We start from the raw sequence: 19851 nt of genomic DNA on the forward strand, positions 1-19851 counted from the left end.
TATCGTAAATTAGGTCATTCAAAACAACTCATTGTGGCGATAATTATCTCCTCTCAACTTCAATAACTTACATACCGATAATACCTACATAGACTGAAACATATCGAAACGGGACTTTATCGTATCTAATGTATAATAGTGAATTCTTGTAAGATCAAATAAGCAATCACTTCAAATCATCGGTGTTTATTTTCTAGGCGGCTTACAACAATTCACTCTTTTAACGTTTATTTCACATCATTCCACCGTTTATTTCACATCATTCCACCGTCATCATTTCTATTTGGGTTAAGTTACTTACTACTAGTACTTATAAAAAACCTAAACCTTTTAAATAAGAATTAGTAAGTACATCGCTTACTTTATCAAAAGTGTCGGGTAGGTCGAACGAGTTGAATCGCCTTGCACAACGTGTTAACGCTTAACATTCATCGTACTATCGGCCTTATTGCTTAGTAAATAAAGTTCATACTTCCGTGCTCATTCTCGCGACCACTTCGCGAGTAGGTACAGTTCACCACAAGGTTCAGACGTAACGTACGTACGATTGTATACGAATTGTTGTAAAACTTGCGTGGTATACTGTACCTTCGATGGAGTAATAGCTTACTTTACTATTTCGTACTCATACTACGAATTGAATTGAATGCTTTAATATCATCACACATAATTAACACGTAATTATTTGCAAATAATGTCTCTTTTAAGAAAGCATTCAACTCGCAAACCTAGCCTTTCTAAGAAATCGCGATCGAAATCCGTCGATATTGAATATACGGCACAAGACTTATCATCCTTACGTAGGCAACGTACGATCGCTTATAAGCGGTTGAGTAAGGCATTAGAAATCGGTCTTTTAGCGGTCAACGATGTCTCCCAGCGAGAAATGTTTTATTCACACCATCAAGAAATTAAAAGAGTCGCTTCTAGTTTCGAAAACGCGCATTACACTATTTTGGAAATTCTGGATGACACGGAAAACGATGAATCTGAGCTTCAAGAACGTTTTGATGAAATGTACTACAAGGTTATATCGATTTACCGTGGCTTAAACAATAATGAACCAACTTCTCCGTCGCGACGTAGCTCGTTTTCGAATGTGCGGTTACCGAAAATACAGCTTCCTACTTTCGATGGAGACGTTAAACGTTTTCCTGAATATTTCGATACTTTTAACGCGTTGATACATAACTCCACGTCGCTCAGCAACTCTGAAAAGTTCCATTATTTAGTATCTTCGCTTAGCGGTGATGCTATGACAGTAGTAAAAACGTTCCCGCTTAGTAGTGAATATTACTGCGATGCATACGATGCTCTTGTCGCACGATATAAATGTAAACGCGAGTTAGCCTTCACATGTTGGAAAGATATTTTAAATATTAACTTTAATTTTAAAAATCCAAACGAGTTTCGAAAATCACTCGATTTATTCGAAGAGAATTTATGTATTTTAAAATCGGTTAACTTACCGGTTAGTCAGTGGGATTTTGTATTGGTTTATCATATTTTATCGAAATTGGACATGAATACGCGTCGGGATTTTGAAGAAAAGCATTCCAGTACCGAACTACCCTCATATGTTCAACTTAAACAATTCTTACACTCGAAATGCGAGGCCTTACTGCGTGACACACACTTTTCTGAGCAAACTCAACTGCAAAGGCCTACGCACAAGGTTTCCTTTTCGCCGGCTCAACCTAAATTTTTGAGAACGTCGAATACACTTGTCGCCGCGGATGTAGGGAAACCGGAAGCTAGACTTATTATTTCGCGTTCTGCAACCTGTTCATTTTGTAACGATTCACACAGCATTTCGTCGTGTCCGAAATTCCTGCAAAAAACCATCGATGAGCGTATGAAAATTGCAACTGACAGAAACTGGTGTTACAATTGCTTAAAGAGCTCTCACCAATTAAAATCATGTACTAGCATTTTCTCCTGTCGCACCTGCAAGCGAAAGCACCATTCCTTGCTTCACCGTGAGGTGCCTACCGAATCAAGTCAGAAAACTGCATCGTCTTTGGTGTCTAGATCCCAATCTAATACAACCGTGTTATTAGCGACTGCTATCGTTCAAGTACAGGATGCTAACGGTGAAATGCAGTCTTTTCGTGCGTTGTTTGATACAGGTAGCCAAAGCAATTTTATAACTGAGTCTGCAGTATCGCGTTTAAACTTAAAATGCTCTAAGACTACTGGGTGTGTAAGCGGGCTTGGTGAAGCTGCCGCCTCAATTTTGGGAGACGTAACTTGTCATATCGGTACTAATGATAAACCAGTATTCATTTTAGACCTACACGTATTATCGAAGATATGTGGCGATCAACCTATCGCAAATCTAAATACATCTGGTTGGTCTCATATTAAAGCATTGCCTTTAGCTGATCCTGGTTTTGATATTCCGGGATCCATCGATCTTCTGTTTGCTGCAGATGTATTCGCTGACTCGTTACTTAATCAACAAATTAAAGGAGGTCCGAGTCAACCTACTGCGTTCAATTCAATTTTCGGTTGGCTACTTTTGGGCAAAACACGCATAGCTACAACGACGATGCTACAAACGCTAGAAACAGACTGTGAATTAAATTCATTAGTACAGCGTTTTTGGGAATTGGATTCTTTGCCCAAAACGCCAATCTGGACTCCAGAGGAATCGCTTTGTGAGCAAAAATTTATATCGGATCACACGCGTGATGACAGTGGACGGTACATATTATGCTTACCGTTTAAAGACGACTCTGAACCAAGTTTTATTGGATCCCGTGACGTGGCACTAAGAAGATTCCATGCTATAGAACGTAGACTATCGCGAGATTCAGATTTACATAGCCAATATTTAGACTTTATGTCTGATTATATCAAAACCGGACATATGTCGCTAGTTCCTGCTGACGAAATGGAAAAGGGAAAATACTATATCCCCCACCATAGTGTATTACGCCCTGATTCTGCGACCACGCGACTCCGTGTCGTTTTTGATGCGTCGGCCAAGGATTTTAATTCGCGCTCGCTAAACGATACGCAACTTATTGGCCCAAAACTGCAACCTAATATTCTCGAAATACTTTTGCGCTTCCGCGAACATAACATCGTGTTCATGGCTGACGTCCGTCAGATGTACCGACAAATTTTAATTGCTCCGAATCATCGCGACTATCAACGCATATTCTGGCGAGCTTCACCTCATGAACCTCTCAAAGAGTATCGCCTAAATACCGTGACATATGGTGTAGCTTCTTCTCCTTTTCTCGCATGTCGGTCGTTGCAACGACTTGCCGAAGACGAGGGAGAGTCCTATCCAATCGCAAAACGGATACTATTATCGGACGTTTATGTTGATGACGTGGTTACAGGGTGCGCCTCGCTGCAGGACGCGCAACAAGCAAAATCACAAATTATTGCCCTCTTCAATCGAGGATGTTTCCAACTAAGAAAATGGGTCAGTAATAAGTCAGAACTTTTGTCCGACCTTCCAGCAGAAGTCTGTTTAACCGGCACCGTCTCACTTGACGAATCCGATTCAAAAACCTTAAAGGTTCTAGGTTTGAAATGGGACCCGACATCAGATTCCTTTCTCTTTGAAATTAAAGCGATAGACCGGATTTGCACAAAACGATCAATCTTAAGTGAATTGGCTAGAATATTCGATCCCCTCGGTTTCCTATCCCCGGTAACTATACATGCTAAATCTCTTATACAAAAACTGTGGATCCTGGGCATTGGTTGGGATCAAACCCCACCCGACGAGGTAATTCGAGCTTGGAATACATATCAAACTCAACTATTACAATTATCTCAACTTAGAATCCCACGCAAGATAACTTGTGAAAACGTCCGATCATACGAATTACATGGTTTTGCCGATAGTTCCGAGACAGCATACGGTGCCGTGATCTTCTTAAGAGTAACAGATGCGAAAGGTCAGGTTCGCGTGTTTCTAGTGTGCTCAAAGGCGAGGGTAGTCCCTTTGAAACGTATATCACTACCTCGATTGGAGCTTTGCGCAGCCGTGCTTTTATCGGATCTATACCTATTCGTTCGCGATTCTTACCTTTCTCGTATTTCATTTGATGCGACTTATTTCTGGTCAGACTCAACTGTAGTCTTGTCGTGGTTGCGTTCTCCTGCCACCCGGTGGGCTACATTTGTTGCAAATCGCGTCAGTCACATACAGAGTATCACTACTATAGAATGTTGGCATCACATATTGTCAGGTGACAATCCTGCAGACATTTGTTCAAGGGGTCAATTTCCTAATGAAATTTTACATAATTCGTTATGGTGGACGGGGCCGCAGTGGTTATCACAAGATCGCGACTCCTGGCCATCCAGTTTAGGAACAACATCCCCCGATGAAGGAGTGATTGTTAACATGGAAGCACGGAAATTGGTTGCTTTAGTTACTGAATTACACAACAGCGAAAGGATCGATGAACCTACCGTGTTTGACGACTTGATTAGTCGTCACTCTACTTTGCCAAAACTCATTAACGTTCTAAGCTATATAAACCGTTTTATCAATAATTCGCACAGCCCACTTCATGCAAATCGTAATAAATTTCTTAATAACGTGGAACGACATACAGCATTGATGCAAATTGTCAAGTATGTACAGAACCATGAATTTAAAACAGAAATTTTAAACATAAAGTCTAATAAACCGCTTCTTAAACCATTTCGGAAACTCAACCCCTTTCTTGATGAACAAGGCGTTCTCAGGGTGGGCGGCAGGATTTCACGGTCAGGGTTGGAATACGAAAAGAAACACCCAGCCTTTTTACCCACAAATCACCAACTAACATTTTTGATTATCGAATTTATTCACCGTAATTATTGTCATCCCGGCATAAACACTACTCATTTTCTTCTCCTACAGCAGTTTTGGATTATTTCTGCTAAACGAGCAATCCGTAACTGTTTATCCAAATGCGTGCATTGCTATCGGACAAACCCAAAGCCCGTTCAACCGCCTATGAGCGATCTTCCGTCTTTTCGCGTTAATCAAGTGAAAGCATTCTCGATTGTGGGTGTTGACTTCGGAGGACCGTTTCGCATCAAACTCGGTCCTCACCGCGGTGCTAAAATTGACAAAGCATATTTATGTCTGTTTATCTGCTTAGCAACTAAGGCAGTCCATTTGGAGGTAGTTTCAACATTATCGACCAATGGATTTATTGCTACTCTAAGGCGTTTTGTGGCACGCCGAGGTCGATGTAATGTCATTCACGCTGACTGCGGAACTAATTTTATTGGCACTCGTAACCAGCTCTCATCCCTTATGGAGCAGGCGTCAAATGCGGAAAAAATTGAATTCAAGTTTAATCCACCTTCCGCACCTCATTTTGGAGGAGTATGGGAGATTCAAATAAAGGCTGCTAAGTCTCACTTATACCGCGTCATCGGTGATCAGGTCTTGACATTTGAGGAGCTCACAACACTATTCACTCAAATCGAAGCCGTTTTAAATTCAAGGCCGTTATGCTCGATCAGCTCTGATCCCAACGATCTTTCGGCGTTAACTCCCGGCCATTTTCTAACATTGGAGCCTCTGACTGCTGTCCCCGATCAGGATCTTACAAACGTTAATATAAATCGGCTTAATCGTTGGCAGCTGTTACAATCGTTTCATCAAAATTTCTGGTCCAGATGGAAACATGAATATCTAAATTCACTTACACAACGCGCAAAGTGGACCAAGGATTCTAAACCATTAAATATAGGGTCGATGGTGATTATCAAAGACGAAAACAGGTCGCCATTGCACTGGCCTCTCGGCCGAGTTACAAATCTTATTTCCGGTGCTGATGGAGTAGCTCGTATTGCAATTCTAAAAACCGCAACGAGCCAACAGATTCAACGACCTTTAGTCAAATTATGTCCTCTACCCATTGAACAATAACTTAATTCGTTTAACTTCTACACTAGTTTTTAAGTTTAAAGTATAAGTAAATCAATTAATAGTTTTCTTTCTTCAGTTCTATGTCTGTTTATTTTTATTTCCTTTTATAACCAGAAAATACCATAGGCATTTTGGTGGGCGGGATGTTTCGTTACCATATTAATAACAATCTAAATATCTTGCACCACGAAATTATCGATGTTAGACAGTTTTAATATGCAATAGCAACACAGCTTCAAACAGCTGTCATGCACGTCGTTCTCGTGGGAAGTTGGAGCTGTGCGACTCAAAAAGTGACACCAGCTGTCATTTGGTAACTTCAAAATAACCTACCGTTGAAACGAACACGTCGCGCGTGAACGAAACACAAAAATCATCGCATCTATCGAAAGGTCCCTGTATCTGGTGGAAGATCAGCGAGTGCAAGCAGCAGTCCAAGGTACGTACGTGCATTGTATTGTTGTTGCCTATTCGAATCGTCTAACATCGTCATCGTCAGATTCAAAATTAGGGGTCTGAATTCCCACTGTAGCACAGGCCACCAGGTGCGAGTTGCTACATAGGATTACTTCTAGAAAAAAGCTTATTGCTATGAGATGGTTATGAAATACACAAGGTTAAACCAGGGTGGGTTTGGGTGTTGCGGTTATGTGAAAGCCAACGAGGTGGAACACCGTGGGGTTTTAGTCGGTAAGAGACTGACATAACCTCTGCACCTCCCCGTGGTGCAGTGGTGTCTATAGGGATTCCCCACGAAAAATAAAAGGGTGCTTTTGAAACCATCTTAGCTTTAATTTTAAGTCAGCAAATAATATGGATTTAGTTAAAACCATCCTTTACCAATAATGAGAAATAATATTATTTACGAACGAAAGTGTGATAGGCTTACATGAATAAAGAATTTTTGATTTAATTTTAGCTTTATCTATCAGTAAAACAATGTACTTATTGAGTAGTGACGATTATGATGTAACAATTAAATAACCTGCAGCAAAATAAACTGTTAAATCCATATTTGCAATCAGAAACCTCAGTTTCCAACTAAATTAATTTCAACTCTGTTGGCCGATACAATTACGCAATGTTTAATAATAGTTTGGGCTTTTTTGATGGCAACTATCAAAAGTGGCAGTATTTATGTCAGCTGAGAAGTAAGAGTAGCCATGCTCGGCGCGTTTGGAACCCTCGTAGCTTTAGTTTTAAGTTTACGAATGTAGTTGTGAGATAATGGTAATACCGAGCATATGAATTGTAGGGACATTAAGCATTAACCTTTTTTTCTGCATGTTCAAGGATGTATTTACAACGAGGACACTTTTTATACTGATCTAGTTTGGGAATTAGCTTCTCTGAAGCAATGACGATATTTTTTTGTATTATGTATAATCAATGCGCCTGTAGAAGTTTCAGTCTCTCCCGTTCGACTATTTGCGCCTTGCTCACTAGTAGAATAAGGGTAAATAACCAAACCTTTATGTTGACAACATTTTGGAATATATTGGCTTGTTAAATGGATTTTTAGCTAAAATACTGCAAGCAGAATAGCACCCTCACAAAAAACATAAAATACAATAATATTTCTCTCAACACAGTGTCTGATGTCTGATGTCAAATTGAAGACCATTATCTCACAACCATGTACACATTTTGTATCTGACTTACGCATCCATCTATGGGCCTATTTGGATAAAGAAATATTTGACTTTTACTTTGATATACCAAATGAGAATTAACAAGATTATAAACAAAAGTTAATACCAAATTTTTATCATAAACTAAATAAATGACCTCAACTTTCCCATACGGATATCACACACACAATTTGGATCAAATCTAATTTAATAAATTCCACACACTTCACGATTCACGTTGAAATCTATAATTGATTCAACCAAACCGTTAATTAGTTCAAACATAATTAATATTAACAGCTATATAATTAAAATCAATATTGTAAGAGCAAGGGACCTAATTTTTCAAAGCATTTAATACAGCATATTATATATCAACTCTATAATAAATATTTTAAAAATGCCAATTTATAATAACTTAGTGGGTAAGTATTAAAACATAACTCGTTATTGCGAAAAAAGTAAACATTATAAGAAAATGCCTGAGCGTTTTCCTTATTATTCTCAAAGGCGTGCTAAGTCTACCAATCAGCATTTGGCCAGAGCGGCGTGGTGAATTACGGCCTAAACATAGTAAGAGACTCAAACACTGTAATGGACGCTATTGGGTTACTGATGATGATAATAATGATTAATTTATAATTGGCGAAACAATAAAACAGGCTGAATAATATCCCCTGATTAGGTATAAACCGTGACAAGTTACAAAATTAACATTTCCACCTTCCAAAGCACGGCAACAGGCAATAGGACAAGTTTACCCCTGTTTATTTTCAAATATATTATTACACGTTTCTTATTTGGATATTATTTCCACTTGTGCGTCAATTCTCAGAGGGTTGATAAAGCTGTGAGAGAAAATTAAATGTTATCCTTTTCTAGGGATAAAAATATCTTCTGCCCATGCCGTGCAGGTATAAAAATGAAAAGTTTAAGTGAAAATAACACACTTCTCTGAACACTAATGAGCGATTCTAAGAGCCTGTTGAACAGACGGGTCACTGGCTCTCAGGCTATAATAATAACAGTTGTATAATTAAAATCAATGGGAATGTTCTCACGTTAACTACTATGGTAATTAATCTATATTTTGACATGTTTGTTACAATATTACAATAGTGCGTTCAACCAAATAAAGTGCAACGTCATGAGTTATGATTAAATTAATTAATTGTTAATTGAATAAGAAATGCTTCCACAATTTGCTAAACGAAAATTTCTGTAAACAATCCCAAAACAAGAAAAGCGTGACTTCTCCCTTATATACAGAAAAAAAGATTTGAAGTTAAACTCCATTATAATCGTTGTGATTTTGAACTTTATGTAACGAAATGTCACGTCAAAGAATGAAACACATAAATGTATGAGAGAGAATGAAATAGAAGTATTTTAGTTACCATGGAAACTGAGTAGGTACTATGTAGATAAAGGAACAAACACATAAATCTATGGGACAGAACGAGATAGGATATATTTCACATTTTGTTTCCTATTTTAGTTACAATGGAAACTAATAATATGTTATATTATTCAGTGTCCAAAAAGGTTGTTTACCTCTGAAAGGATAATCCACAAGAAAAGAAAAATCCATTAGTGAGTACTAGGAAGGCTATTTTTGAACTTAACGATATTTTAATCCCTTTTCGCACAAATTATTTTAAATAAAATGCAGACAAGACCTATACATAACAATATTATGTAAAACGTAATATATGAAAAATTATCACTTATGAAAACAAATTTATTATCGTAATTTACGTCGTTAAATGTCAAGACAATGTTTATTGGAAAGTGATTAAAATGGCGATAAGCCCTTTCATCAGAGACTATTTTCAATTAGGGGTCGTCATATTGATGACAAATTGGTAATTTTTAAGACCATACCCTTTGTATATGTTACTTGTAAACTTCGCGGTGTGTGCAGAGGTTAAACTGCCTAGGCCGTTACTACTTTGGTTTAGGCAACATTATCATTATCGACCGGTATGGCCCACTATAGGGCACGGATTTTCTCTTCGAATGAAAAGGGGTTTCGCCGTATTCCACAAATTCTAAATCAAATTCATTTATCAAGTAGGCCTACTTTATAAGCACTTTTGAAACGTCAAGTATGTATGTTTGTGTGACTCTACCACCGGTTCGGAAAGCAGATTCTACCGAGAAGAGCCGGCAAGAAACTCAGTAGTTGCTCTTTTCCAATATCAACATTTACAATCATTTTGCTATCTTGCGGGAGATGAGAGCGAGGCTGGCTGCTTCCATTCTACCTTGTCATTGAGGAATTCATCAAATGTATAGTAACCTCGCTGTACTAGATGCGTTTTTACACATTTTTTAAATGTATGCATTGGTAGGTCAAGAATTTCTTTAGGAATCATGTTGTAAAACCGTATACTCAACCCCACAAAGGAGTTCTGCACCTTTCGCAGACGATATGCAGATATCACTAATTTCTTAGGAGCATGCGAAATCTACCAATCACAATGCTGGCCCATTGTCGATTGGTAGATTTCGCATGCTCCTAAGAGCTTCCAGGCATGTATGTTGTTTTCTCTTCTGCGAACAATTTCACGATGGTTTCCCTCGCCGTTAAATTAACTGGTAATTATTTGCTTATAACGAACATATTTCTGAAAAGTTTAAAAGTAGGGTTGAACTCGGCCCCCTGGAAAGGGAAGTTGAAAAAAAGTGACCTAATATCTCATAGTACCTATTAGACATAAACATTATAAAATCTGCTTTTAAATTGTCGAGTAATTTTTATTTAATTTTATTGTGTATGAATAAAATTATATGATAACTAGCGGACCCCAGCGCCATCTGTCGGGCTGATTTGTGAATCTAAACCATCCAGTGTGTAACCCCAACGTATACCCAAAAATTCATTCAAATCGGTCCAGCCGTTTAGGAGGAGTTCAGTGACATACACACGCACACAAGAAATATATATTTAAAGATTAAGAAAAATCGTGATTAGATATTTATTGGAGAGGGGCGTCATCATCAACATCTTATCAACCGATTGCCAGCCCACTACAGAGCACGGGTCTCCTCCTACAGTGAGAAGATGTTGAAGCCGTATTCCACCACGCTGGCCCAGTGCGGATTGGTGGACTCCACACACCTTTGCGAACTTTTGTTTGCATGCAGGTTTCCTTACGATATTTTATCCTTCCCCGATAAAGCAATTAACATTTTAATTAAATAAATGTACATAGCTTTATTTAATTAAAATGGGCTGGGATTCGAACTCAGCCCCCCGAAAGTGAAGTCGTGCTCCTACCCATTGCGCTTAGGAGAGGGGCGTATCTGGCCGTAAAATTAATCTGCAACTCCACTTTACGTTGCACGAGCGAAGTGAGCACGAAAACTTTTCTCGGAATTCGTCTTACCCATTCGACTTTAGGAAGAAACACTACCTGGCATTACCAGACATTTCATATCAGTTTAATTATTAAAATGTATGTACACGTAAGCCCGGTCATTCCTATAGCCGTAAACATTCCAAACTTCGACCGTAACAAGCATATTTTAACATTTATCGAAGACATATGGGTGCAATTTTATTAAGCGAATGAATTTTGCATACCTAGAGGTCACAATACCAAATAAAGTATAGATAAACAATACTCTATATTCCGAGGCGGTACTAAGATTATAAATCAATGGTGGAGCGTAGGTGGTCGGGCGCAATTACCAATTAAACGCCTCGTATCCGCATTCGAAATTCAAAATTCAAATTCATTTCGCCGCCGCCCGCCAAATGAGATGCACGTCCAAAATGGTAGCGTGAAATTGGCGATGAATTTGTAATTGAATTAAATTGATAATATCACTTTCGAAAATGTTATTTAATAAAGTTTGCATACCTTGGAAGGTTAGAAGCGGCGATAGCGGATTGGGTAGGAGCTAGACTTCACTTTCGGGGTGCCGAGTTCGACTCCCAAACCTATAAATTTGTCTAAGTTATGTGCATTTTAAGCAATTCAAATATCACTTGCTTCAACCGTGAAGGAAAACATCGTGAGGAAACCTGCCTACTTTAGTTCTACATAATGTTCTCAATGGTTTGTGGAGTCCATCAACCCGCAATGGGCCAACGTGATGGACTACGGCCTTAACCCCTTCAAATTGTGGGAGGAGACCCGTGCTTTGTTGTGGGCAGATAATGGGTTGATATGATGATGACCTTGGAAGGAATTCAGAGTTATATTGAGTTCCAAGAATACTAAAGATCTAGGCGTATCTAAGAACGGACCTAAGGCAATATACACAGGCGACTTTAAGAAACTAAGCCATTTCGTAAGACTGTATTTCGGTTTCGATATTCAAGAAGAATGTAAGTGTTTAAAAACAAGACTGACAAACACTCCCCTAATTGTCACCTTTGCCAGTAAAAATAGAGCGACGGTTGACTAACGCAGTGGGCAGCGACCCTGCTTTCTGAGTCCAAGGCCGTGGGTTCAATTCCCACAACTGGAAAATGTTTGTGTGTTGAACGTAAGTGTGTTTCAGTGTCTGGGTGTTTATCTGTATATTATAAGTGTTTATGTATATTATTCATAAAAATATTCATCAGTCATCTTAGTACCCATTTAGCCATGCATATTTCTGCCGCTAAGCAGGACAATTTTGTTCCAGCATTGCAGTAATTACAGACAAATGAGACTTAACACATACACCTCAGGTTTGCTTACATAGGACAGCAATTTGTAAGAGGTGTTTTTTGCATGCCCTGCGACGTGTTGCTCCGTTTATAGGCTATGGTTTTGCACTTACTATCAGGTGTGCCACCTGCTCAATCCGTTAATTATTGCAATGAACTATATAAAAAAAAAAATTTAAATGTGTAAAAAATTTTTTTTATATAAACTAATGCCAGTCGTAATTTTGAATTATATATAGATTCTAACAAAACCTATTTCCAGTAGATACCTGTTCCAGCATTTATTTATGGCGGAATAAAGAAACTTAAATACAAACATATATTCTGAAAACATAAAACTCCTTCTGGGTAATCGTTTTAAAAACCATCGACATACGTAATATAGCATCAAAGCTATGTATACTGCTTATAGGATTAGTTTAAACCAATAAATAAAACAAACCACTTAATCGTTTAGACAATTTTATTAGAATTTTAATTAATTAAAAATAAATCTTATTCTATCCGCTAATTTACTTTGGTAAGTTTCGACATATATTTTAGATTTTGCAATTATTTAAGGTAAATTTTACTTTACACATAGGTAATATAATAATTAATAACTATGAGATTCATTTTAGTCGGTCGCAGACTACCGCAGAAATCGCAGGCGGTGCAACAGCCGCACGCACCGCAAGGACCCAGTGCAAGTGTGCGAAGCTACGCTGTGTAAGTAATCAGAGAAAATTTTGCAAATGTGTGTAGCTGTAGTATGTAGCTAAGCAGTTTGACATTTAAGGTATTTGATAGCCACAGAAGTCCCACCGCCGCGCACGTGGTAAACCTAACTAAGCAAAAAAAAAGTGTGTCAGCTCCGACGCACGACTGGAGTTTACTCCTTAAGTACGATTGTCGAAGCATACACTAAAAGAGTTTATTTAGTTGAATAAAGATTAATACCATATGAAAGGGTAAATTAAAAATCCTGTGCAATTTATTCACACACGGCGGAAGTGTAACTTCTTAGAAGTAGCCTACGGGAGATTGAGGTGGATGTAGAGTATCTGAACTATTAGGATAAATGTAATGTTTAATGTTTATTATTTTGTTTCCATGGTAACAAGAATAGGAAAAAAATGTATATTGTTTTCTATCTCACTCTGTCCCATATATTTATGTGTTTGTTTCTTTACCTAGATAATATTCGGTTTCCTTGGTAACTTAAATAGGCAAAAAAAATTAATTAAACGAAAGCGACGTTGTATGTTTGCGCATGCAACGTCGCAAAGCGAAAACGTAACGAGGTCATTCATCAGTAGATTTTACTCCTCACATTTTTCTCATACCGGGCGCCTTATATATGAAAATCGATTCTTAAGGAGTAAACTCCAAAAATTTTCGTAGTCTATATGGATACATGCATACTTAAAATATATAAAAAATAACACTTAAAAATAAATGATTATAACCTGTTATATTTATCTAAATAAACTATTGGTAAGTTTTAAGTGAGACTGTGAGATAGTGATCCTTAAAAATGTATGTGCACCTGAGAGCACCATGCAGCCAACCAGTGTTATTAGAACCCTCGAAGCTTTAGTTTAAATTTAACGTATTAAATATCACCATTACCACACAGTAATGCAAAAACATGTGCATGAACAATTCTTAGGAATCCGTAATCAACCACAATATATGCATTGCTGTAGCTAAAATACTATATTTTTTAATATGCTGAAAAATGCGTTACGTTTTGCGGTTTATTATACAGTCTGCGATCAAGATAATTTTTAACTATTATGGATTCAATAATTAGGTATTATGATAATTCATGTGTTTTCATAATTAATCTTAATGAGCAAATTTTTATTAAATTAATTAATTTAGTAAAATAAAAATAATACTAACTCTGGCAATTAATAAAATTAAAAAACTTAATAGGCAATTTTTTTAACAAATTATATTACATTGATAGTTTACCTAAGATATTTAATAGGCCTTTTATCTTCTATTAATTAAACTACAAATTATTTTGATAATTGTTATTAAATGCAAATGATTATAAGAAAAATCGCCATGCGATATTATAACATCAATATATTATATTAAATTAATCTTATAAGAATAATGATATTCTAAAAATATTTACAATTTTTATTAGGTACTTAAGTATAAATATATTAAAAAAAATATACAAGCAGTTGATACAATGGTTAAATAAAATTCTTACATAAAAAAATATAATATTATCATGTTCACAGTAAGGCGTGTTACATATATACATATACGCAGATTGGCGTTAATCGGAATAGATACGAATAGTTAATGAGAATCTATGAGTAGGTGAATATTTGAGAAATAGGCCTATGAATGCGGATTGTTGGCGAGAAAACCCGATCTAGGTGTTACTGTAAGATAACAAATCTAAGCAAAAAAACACGAGGTCTATTTTACTGTAGTTTTTCTTGACAAGAATGCATAAAGAACCTCTTTTTTTAGATTTCGTTATAATTAGCAATTATAGAAAATTATAACCATCACCCCACTTATTTAAGTCTATTTTTAATGATGCACCTCGAATTACATATTAATGTATTTAAGAATCAATAGGATACAGAAAACGTCTACCGTTACTTACTTAACGACAATGCTGCTTGGAATTGGAAAGAGCAATCTGCTGAGTTTCTTGCCGGCTATTCTCAGTGGAATCTGCCTTCCGAACCGGTGGTAGAGTTACTACAAACAGACTGACTTGACGTTTCAAAAGTGCTTATAAATTAGGCCTACTTGAAATAAATTTTAAATTTGAATACTTTAAACATGCATCTGACTTTGAAAAATACGCCTAAGCAAATTTCAAACTAACTCAGTAGTTTTACCGGCTTTTCCGTTCAACATATTGTCCCAAATCCAATTAAATTGCGTCATAACACATCATTCGATTTGAACATTATGTTGACCGGCATGTGTGTAGCAATCCTAAGAGTATTTAGTCATGTAAAATTTTCAAAAACCTATATAAGTAGGATGTCATTTATATAAATTTTATTTCAAGATTTATCATTACTATTATTACGATCAAAAAAGTATTACATAAATATAAATTATACATAGAGATGTAAAATTTCTAAAATACAATAATGCAGACAATAATCGTAAATATTCTGAAAAGTGGTTTGATTAGAACATTTATTTTGATTTATGATTTATCTGAAAATAAATCCGAAGGTTTGCTAGTCTTAAACTTGTTTTTACCGGCTAACGGCAATCACGATTTAAGCGTGCCTAGAAAATGCCTATTAAATCTTGCCTTGAAGGTACTTAATACAGTTCTAAGGTATTAATTACAGTTAGGCGTTTTGACGAAGTACGTGATGAGGGTTCCTTTGCCTTTGACATACGTAGGTCCTCTACATTCGCACATGTACCCGGCGTTCATGAGTACTCTGAAATACAATAAAATTGTTCATTAGAAAATGCACTGTGACTTCTGGAAAATCATGAATGAATGGATATACTTTTTTTGCACACCACAAAATCAGGAACAGTTATTAAAATATGAACCTCAAAAAGTACATAAAAAAGAATGTATAACAAAACAACGTATGCAATTTGACGGTGTAATCGCTTCATAGCGATTTCTTACAGGCAACCAATGGCGAAGAAAACAAATAGTTAGGTGGTGCACAGATACATATACCGATAAAAAAATATTTCATTACTTAAATAAATATATAAAATTTGTATAATGTATAGTATATATAAAACAATACTTGTAACTAAATACAAATATAATATATAAAAATTATATTTACTTAAAAATAACACAATAAATTAAATATGAAACAAAAAATAATCATCCCCAAACATAAATAATAAAAATGAAAAAGAAGAAGCGAGCAGTAAACTATCACGGGTCATTAGATGATTGAGAAAAAAGTGATATTTCACAAGTTTTTTAAAGATTTGAACCATCTTTTTCAGCATCATCCTTGCGTTGCCTGGAAGAGATTTCTATATATCGATAAGGCCGCCAAATTGTACATTCTACTTTAACGCTCTATTATCTCTATTTAATATTTTGTGAATTTTCTGTGTGTGGTATACAATAAAAGTTCATTCACTCATTCATTCATCATCATCAGCAAACGTTTCCGTTCCGATAGAAAGCTTGTTAGAAGGTTTTAGATAGTGGTGTGCACTTCGTACATGCACAAAAACACTGCCTACCCTAAAACAATCATTCAACTCGTATTATTCGTACTGTACGTTATTCTTTCCCTGCTCAAAACCCTGGGCACGCCACTGGTTTTACAGAGCAGGACTCCCTCCGTCGTCCGCTGATCGACGCTGAGCTTTTTAGAGGTCTATAAGTCATCAGCACACACTGTTCGAAGACTTTCGTCTTTAGACAATTTGCAGAAGATTGTTTATCTTGCGGCAAAAACTCTTCGAAAGCGTTTTGCTATTAAAATTTGCCAGGCGTTCGTAATCGCATATTACAATAACAGATTTAATTGAAACAATAATTAGAGAGGAAAAAAAACCTACTTAGCAGTGTCTTCTGTGACGTGGATCCTTCCCATGAGGCCGGTGGAGTCCATGCGTGAGGCCACGTTCACGGTGTTACCCCAAATATCGTACTGGGGTTTCTGGGCGCCAACCACTCCTGCTATGACAGGACCATGGCTCAAACCTGCAAACATTTGCATAGGTATATTGAATCACATACGGTTGCCCGCATTCTTCGTCCGCGTTTATTATGGTTCAAATCACAAATCCCGTGGGATCCGTTTTTTTGCTGGGGTAAAAGCCCATGTTACTCTCCACCTTTTTTACTAACTACTCTTTTCTACTGTATTTAATATAATTTTATACGTGAAGTATCAAATCAATTCTATCAAATCAACCGTACAAAAAAGTTATTTAACGCCTTACAGAAACGCAATGCTATTTCGAGTAAAGTAAAAATAGGTATTTCTAGAATGTTTTGCGCCGTAATAAAAAGAATAGCTAATCCTTTGTTTTGAGACCTGTTGATTTAGTTTAGGTACTTCAGAGGTTTATTTAGGACAACCCCATTATTTTGTTGAATTAATTAAAAAAATTAAGGGTTTTTAAATAGTTTACAAAAAAGAAAAGTCTTACCTATTCTCAGCTTAAACCTCTGGAAGGACTCCCTGTTGATCTGATCCAATATGGTCATGAGTGCAATTGCGAATTCTACCAGTATTGCGACTGTATGCTCTTCTTTGCTGTTACCATTCTGAAATGTAACGGATAAACTTATTTAATACAGATCGGTGTTTAATGAAAGATCATTAAACACCGATCTGTTTTAAATATGTTTATCCGTTATATGACAATACACACATCGCCACCTAGCCACAAAATAAGCGTAGCTTGTGTTATGGGTACTAAGATGACTGGCGAATACTTTTATGAATAATATTCATAAATACTAAAACATACAAATAAACACCCCGATACTGGAAAAAAATTGAATGTTTATCACACAAATATTTTTTTCAGTGGTGGGAATCGAATCCACAGCCTTCGACTCTAGAAGCAGGCTCGCTGCCAACTGCTACAATCAGCCGTCAAAAATTAATTTTAAAGTAATCTAAATCTTTGTATTTATTTATCTTGTGCACGGGTGTGAGAGTTTGCTGTATATAATAATAATAAATTTATTTAATCCATAATTGTGTAAAAAACCATTACAAATACCAATTTTATGTAGTTTATCTCAAAATACAGTTTTCTTTATCCAATATCATTGATGCACAATATAATAAATTAATTTAAAATGGTTGAACCAAAAACGAAGCTAAAATCTTTCGATTTTGGGTAATCGCTTTTGGAAAGAGTTAGAGGGACGATTCTTTTACCAATCACCTTAGAAACCCAGTTTGGGAATCAAACATTTATGAGTTTTCTCTGATCTGGTTGGACACTTGGTAGTGGTTTCTTACTACCCAAGATGGTAGAATGGTGAAGAGGGAACGAAATGGAACAGTTTCTGAGCACACTCCCCGAAGTAGGTACATACAATAAAACCCCGACAACCTGGCTTCCTTACGACGATGATAAAAACTTTGGAATTTAGCCAAAAGAGGTGTTTTTTTTATTCCTTTACAATGATGATGATGCGGTCTAAGATGGTAGCGTGCTAACCTGTTAGGGAGTATAGTAGTCATACCCCTAATCGGTTTTTATACGATACCGGAATACCGAATCGCTTAGCGGCACGACTTTGTCGGTAGGATGGTATCTAGCCACGGCCAAAGCCTCCCACCAGGCCAGACCAGGGAAAATTCATAAATTCACAAATTCCCCTGCCAGGAATCGAACCCGAGACCTTTTGCTTAAATGCACAGCGCTCCCTGTTTCGCCAGGGAAGTCGTTTAACCTCGCCTATACTCCTACTAATATAAAATATTATTACTTACAATTTGTTCCTCCTTCCCAGGTCTCAAACCAGAAGCGATCATATAAGTGCTGCCAATAGTTTTGATTTTCTCGATGCCACTGAACTTAGGTTTTAATAAAAGCTGTGGAAGAATTAAAAAAACTAGTTATAGTTTTTTTAATATTCTAACTATAAATCAACACTATAAACTGTGTGCTGCGTGCGAGGTTTTTTATCAATTCGATCGCGTAAAAGTTATCTATGATTTGTATGGCGTTAAAAGAACGCCATCTAGGGACCAGACCTCTTTCGACGCCATACAAATCATAGTTAACTTTTACGCGATCGAATAGATGGAAAATCTCGCACTCCGCACACTGCTCGGCAAGTTAACCTTAATAAAGTAACCATGCTTGTTGGTTCAAAAAATTGTTACAGTTAATTATTGGATAGAAGCAGGCGGTACTTTGCGGAATTCCATAATATATTATGAAAGTTAAGCTTAATTTGCTATACATAAACTCAAGCCCAAAATGCAAAACACTAAATGTGGGCATCCTAATTTATGTTATAACCCGTCCATAGAATTAGCCTGAAACCTCAGTATTATAGATCTGGCGCTAAAGACCAAGTTTAATTTGCTACAATAACATGATATAGAACTAGAACTAAAAATTGTTGAACTGGAAGCGGTGATAGACCAGTGGGTAGGACTTCGACTTCACTGTCGGGGGCTGAGTTAGAATCCCGGCACGTACCTCCAACTTTTCAAAGGTGGGTTTTAAGCAATTTAGATATCACTTGCATCAACGGTAAAGGAAAACATCCTGAGAAATTCAAAACTGACTTCTTTAAAAATAACAGAGAAAATAAATCGTTTAAAATGTGTAATCGAAGACTGAAATCCGTCAGAGATTGCCCAACAAGTTTCAAAACCTTTCGGGGTTCTTAGTCATAAGCTGGTTCGCGCGAGGCGTCACACACGTGTAAGCCAATTCACATTAAAATAAAGAAAATAGAGGAAGGTACCTTATCAAAGTCGCAAATTATCTCATTGAGCAACCGAAGGCACTCTAGGCCTTGCTTGTTGACGTCAGTTTCGTCATAGAACTCCTTATAGTTGGGAATAGAAGCAAACATAACGGCGATGCTCGAATATCTCTCGTGGTATAACTCATCCTGAAAAACGTACAAAACTCAAAATTCATTTATTTCAAGTAGGCCGTTCGAAAAGAACTTTTGAAACGGCAAGTCTGTCTGCTTG

The 19851-nt window shown here is 36.7% G+C and overlaps 2 protein-coding genes across 4 annotated transcripts in view; one reads left to right on the top strand and one right to left on the bottom strand.

Moving 5' to 3' along the window:
* Positions 1-886: 886 nt before the first annotated feature.
* Positions 887-4976, top strand: LOC120630613. The gene is made up of 3 exons (XM_039899878.1): positions 887-1358; positions 2292-4443; positions 4877-4976. The coding sequence occupies exons 1-3, from the start codon at positions 887-889 to the stop codon at positions 4974-4976; spliced, it is 2724 nt and encodes a 907-aa protein (XP_039755812.1).
* Positions 4977-15322: 10346 nt separating this feature from the next.
* The window catches only part of LOC120630235 (adenylate cyclase type 2), a 258614-nt gene continuing 254085 nt past the window's right edge, over positions 15323-19851 (bottom strand). For all 3 annotated transcript variants that reach the window (XM_039899385.1, XM_039899383.1, XM_039899384.1), the window contains 5 exons: positions 19617-19766; positions 18628-18729; positions 17324-17441; positions 16727-16871; positions 15323-15621 (listed from right to left, as the gene is read on the bottom strand). In XM_039899385.1, the coding sequence (XP_039755319.1) occupies positions 15516-15621; positions 16727-16871; positions 17324-17441; positions 18628-18729; positions 19617-19766 (621 nt within the window). In that variant the 3' untranslated portion in view covers positions 15323-15515. The remainder of the gene's footprint in view (positions 15622-16726; positions 16872-17323; positions 17442-18627; positions 18730-19616; positions 19767-19851) is intronic.

This window comes from Pararge aegeria, chromosome 16, assembly GCF_905163445.1.
Source record: "Pararge aegeria chromosome 16, ilParAegt1.1, whole genome shotgun sequence".
Lineage (NCBI taxonomy): Eukaryota > Metazoa > Arthropoda > Insecta > Lepidoptera > Nymphalidae > Pararge > Pararge aegeria.